Here is a 4732-nt window from a genome sequence, read left to right on the forward strand (position 1 = left end):
TATACAGTAAATACGTTTATTCAAAATCAGGTACACTCTAATTCTCCGATAAATACATGCAAATTCATCCGGTCTGTCCTAGTGATGGTGACTCACAAGGACGTGACAGTCTGTTTGCGCTCCACTCGAGTCCTGCATCGCCGTGACCTGAACGAAGTGTTTGGCGAGAGACTCTTTCGAGCAGCTGTAGCCGCCCGAGAAGTCCGCGTCGGCAGCCTGCACCTCCAGCCTGGATATCTTGAAGTCCTGGACGTTGTAATCCGACACGGAGTAACCATGCCAGGCGGACCAGTGGCGCAACGGCGAACCGTCCTTTGTCCACGAGATCTCGGCCTTCGGATCGGCAAAGCAGTAGATGATGACATTTTCTCCCTCTTGTACCTGCACGATGTGATCGTAAGTGATCCAGTTAACATATCTGTTTGCTGGAACTTCCAGGGACTCTAGCAAGCATGATAGGTCACAACAGCGCACTATAAATGCGTAATATTATAGTTACTGCTGTGGTCTTGCGTTATAAAACCGTGTAATGTTTATATATAAGGCACGCTTTAGTGGCACCATTAACCTGCGAGAAAAACTGCGAGAGGACATTCGGTAAGCGACAAACGACGCAAAATAAAAATGCGAATGGCGACGCCACTTAGTACCAGATGTCATGTCCTCATAAATTTTGACGGTGTCTTCTAGTATCTGCGTAGTTTCTAATCGATAAAAACAAGCACATTATCTTCAGGGGGAGCCTGCGGCTCAACATACAAAGTTTCAGGGAATCCCCCAGCCCCCCCCCCCCCCCCCCGCAAAATAATAATAATAAAATAAAACACTTCTAAGTCCATGATGCGCGTCATGGACTTTGGAGATAACGGCAGGAAGCTTAAAAGTAAGACTTCCGACTTACTTTCTCATTTACTGCAAAACCTACGGTGATGAAATGAACGGCACTAAAGTATTCAGGACATGATTTATCAGTCTAATCTAATTTATGCTTTCACAGTAGAGTCCCTTTAACATGCGATTAGTGGTGATATTTTAATGACTCGTGCATGCGCGTCGGCGGGGTCTTGAAGAGGGCGCAAACCTGTCTTCCAGCCCCGCCGTGGTGGTCTAGTGGCTAAGGTACTCGGCTGTTGACCCGCAGGTCGCGGGTTCAAATCCCGGCTGCGGCGGCTGCATTTCCGATGGAGGCGGAAATGTTGTACTCAGTGTACTCAGATTTGGGTGCACGTTAAAGAACCCCAGGTGGTCAAAATTTCCGGAGCCCTCCACTACGGCGTCTCTCATAATCATATGGTGGTTTTGGGACGTTAAACCCCAAAAATCTAATCTAAACCTGTCTTCCAGCCCAGCTGGGTGCGGTGGGACCCGAGGAAGTGTCCATTTTGCACCCCGCTGCCGGCGGTCATGGCATCGCCATCGTAATTCGGTCGCGGTCCACCATGACCTTTAATCGAACCAGCGTTCTCAAGCTACGCAACGCGACGGAAGAGCGCACGCAAAGATAACTAGAACAATTACTGGATTTTTCCCCTTGTTCAAGCATATCAAGGTATCAATGCGAGAAACCATAGCGGGGATTCATGCCCACGCCTGTATTTTGAGGCAGTCCGAATAGACGCGCCGTTGATCAAATCGGCGACAATTAGGCCCACAGAAATAATTAGGGCACAGAACTAATTCGGGCACAGAACTAATTAGGGCGCATTCGAGTTGACGCCTTCTTACCTCCCGGTGGCCATAATAGCTGATGAACTTGCGCGGTCGGCCTCGGGAGTGACGCTCCTGCTGGCATGCGGCGCTCATCACAAGACTGACCAGAGCAACCAATGGCCACAAGGGAATGCCAAGGCTCGAGCAGGCGAGGCCACCACTTGCCCGAAGTGGCATAAGCGAACCGGGTGCCGTCTGGCCGCTTTCCACTGTGTCGAAAGCCGACGAGTCGCTCAGAGTACCGCACGACGGGACTGCTGGCTCCTTCTTCTCTGAGCGTGAGCACGAGAGCGCGCGTCGCGAGACGACGACGACGATGATGATGATGATGCCTCCACTATGGCTCTTTCCCACTCAGGGGGATTGGCCAAGATTTGAGGATATGAAATTTAAAGCCTTTCGAATGATACCTAATCCTAACAGGAGGAGGATAAAGCACATGTAAATACAGAAAGAGTGCAACATTTTTTTTTTTGCCATTTCGACCAGACAGAATAATATATATCGAATTAAAATTGCAGTAATTTCGAAACACGTTTAAAACTTATGTTTAGAATTTTCTTATAATAATATATTAACAAATATGCAAATTGGAATTTAGAGGCGCATTCGTTTTGTTTCACGAAGATAACTGCAGACGGCACTAAAGGCATTGCTGTGGCTGTAGCCCAGAACCAAAGCACCAAAGGAGATATATTCGCAATGGTGAAGGGAAGCCCAAGGTTAGCAAATGGGATGGCAAGGAGACGTTTTCTCAATAGACTGTAACGGCGACATGACAAAAAATAATGGTCTATTGATTCCAGATCAGTACAAAAGCTGCATAGGGGAGATATTCCCAGACCAGCCCTGTGTGAATATAGATTCAAAGGGGGCACACGACATCGCAGTCTTGTTAGCATGACTTCCAGTTGTCTAGTATGACACCAGCCGGATTTCCATCGATATTTCAAATGTCTAAATTCAGTGCTTGGTGTTACTGATTCTATGGCATCAGCACTGAGTGCAAATTTTCGATATCTTATAGCCGTTATACTGGGCAGCACCGGAAGCACAGAAAGTATTGGGCCATTTAATGCCATTCGAGCTAATGAGTCCGCCATTTCCTTTAACTCTAACCCACAATGTCCAGGTACCCATAATGATTTTAAGAGCTTAAGCTGTGGAGGAATCAGCATAAGGAATGTCCTTAAGGCATCTGATTGAGATGAAGCTGTCAGTGACTTACATACGGACAGGGAGTCTAATTATTATTGCAGTGTTGGCGTCCAAAGTTAGTTTTTGTAGTGCTAGAACAATTGCCAAAAGTTCAGCTTCAAAAATAGGTGTAAAGTCTGGCAGTCTTACTGAAAACGACCAGTCAAGTGAAGTAGAGTAAATACCTACTCCTGCCTTCTCATCTATTACTGAAGCATCAGTGGCTATTACATTATTTGTTTCCACGAGTGCAAGGTAATCTTGCAAGCGGCTATTTAGGACCCGGTGTAATTGAAATTTAGGCTTACAGGGAAAAATGAGACACCTGCACACCCTCTTCTTTGTCTTGCTTGGAAATAGCCGCGCAGTGGCCCAGGCCTCTGTTCTGCGGCACAGTGGAGGCGCGACTGACGACAATACATGAAGAAATTACATAAAATGAAGCAGACGCAAATCCGTAGGCGCTGATTCGTATCTATAGAACGACAGAAGGTTAGGCTAGAAAATCGTAATTCACCACGAAAAAGAAAACGCGTTCAGGCACGGAGGTGAAGAGGATGAAGATTATTGTATGACACTCATCATCACACCGAGCCATGAATACCAGCCTCGATAGGTTACTTCCCTCGTGAATAAGTCTTTTATTTTAACGTTAACCAGTTGCAGAGCAAGACCACTTTACCTCTAGGCGCAAAGTATAAAGCTTAATTCGTGTCATTTACGCTGTTTACCTTGGCGATGGAAAGATTGACTGACTCACCGATTGACTGACTGTCGGTCCATTCACAATTCAGTTGGGTCAAAATTTGTGCAGCGCCCTTTTTTTCTTTATTTTTTCACAAATTCTAATAAGGCACTTTTCGTGGCCGATCCCCCGTGGTGGATTGTGCCATTCTTCCGGAAAACAAAACAAACGGGATGGGCCATGAACTTCGTGGCAGGTGGCTGACGATAATGGACTTTGTTGCGTAATTCAGTGAAATTAAGAGATAGAAAATACTAAGAAAAAGATGTCAGGCAACAAAAACGCTGTGTTGTCTGGTTATCTATGTTTGTGTCTGCGTCCCCCCCCCCTTCCTTCGTTTAATGCGTTACTTTATACTTTCTGATCGTAAAGCTCCGTTGATCCTTTGCTTCCCATGTTTTTTTTACCGTATAATTCAAAAAAAAAAATCACCGGTGCAATTTAAAACGTAAGTTTCGTCGCAGAAGCAAAGCCACTCCTTTACGAACCAATCCGGCTGGCTAACTGTGCAAAACGCTGGTGCAATAGTGCTGTGAGCGAAGCGACTTCGTGCCGTCAGCCACTTCATTGCGAAGCGAATCGAGTACAGCATGCATTAAGATATGACCATCTACCGATCTCCAGACACAGCGCGCGCGACTACGCCCTTTTGCTCTAAGTCTGCAGTTTCTGCCCAAGCGACGCACGCCCGCACCCCCTCCACTGGCATCCCTTCGTATGCTTCCTCAGCCGACGTAGTCGGCCGGCGCCTTTCATATAGACCTGATCGAGCAAAACTTGAGCCGCGCCCATCGCAAGCTTTCACGTGCACGTGGAACACGCGACGCGCGGCGCGATGTTATCGATTTTGACTTTACACGCACCCTGACAGCAATGGCAAAAAAATGAGCCTCGATTTTCATACGATTTTTGCCTGAAAAAAAAAAAACTCACAAGGCCACTTTTGCATTCACTTATGGAGACTTGAAGGCGGAAGTCATCGACTTTTTTCTCTCGGTCAATGTACGCATTGATCCTGCTTGGCCAATATTCGACAGCTTTCGGCCCCTAACACGGTCTCGCATTGCCGCCAAGTTCGGA

General features: G+C 46.8%; 1 protein-coding gene across 1 annotated transcript; it reads right to left on the bottom strand.

Annotated features, from left to right (window-relative positions):
- LOC119163015 (uncharacterized) lies at positions 1-1892 on the bottom strand. Its single transcript, XM_037414909.2, has 2 exons — positions 1726-1892; positions 1-381 (listed from the first exon to the last, which is right to left on the bottom strand). The coding sequence occupies exons 1-2, from the start codon at positions 1885-1887 to the stop codon at positions 79-81; spliced, it is 465 nt and encodes a 154-aa protein (XP_037270806.2). The 5' UTR covers positions 1888-1892; the 3' UTR covers positions 1-78.
- Positions 1893-4732: the final 2840 nt, after the last annotated feature.

Source organism: Rhipicephalus microplus, chromosome 2, assembly GCF_043290135.1.
Source record: "Rhipicephalus microplus isolate Deutch F79 chromosome 2, USDA_Rmic, whole genome shotgun sequence".
In the NCBI taxonomy this organism is placed as follows: domain Eukaryota; kingdom Metazoa; phylum Arthropoda; class Arachnida; order Ixodida; family Ixodidae; genus Rhipicephalus; species Rhipicephalus microplus.

Bases quoted from the DNA above. Each gene is read 5' to 3' on its own strand.
- LOC119163015 (XM_037414909.2), bottom strand. From the start codon at position 1,887: ATGCCACTTCGGGCAAGTGGTGGCCTCGCCTGCTCGAGCCTTGGCATT. The intron at 382-1,725 runs GTAAGAAGGCGT...CACATCGTGCAG, and splicing joins GCTATTATGGCCACCGGGAG to GTACAAGAGGGAGAAAATGT.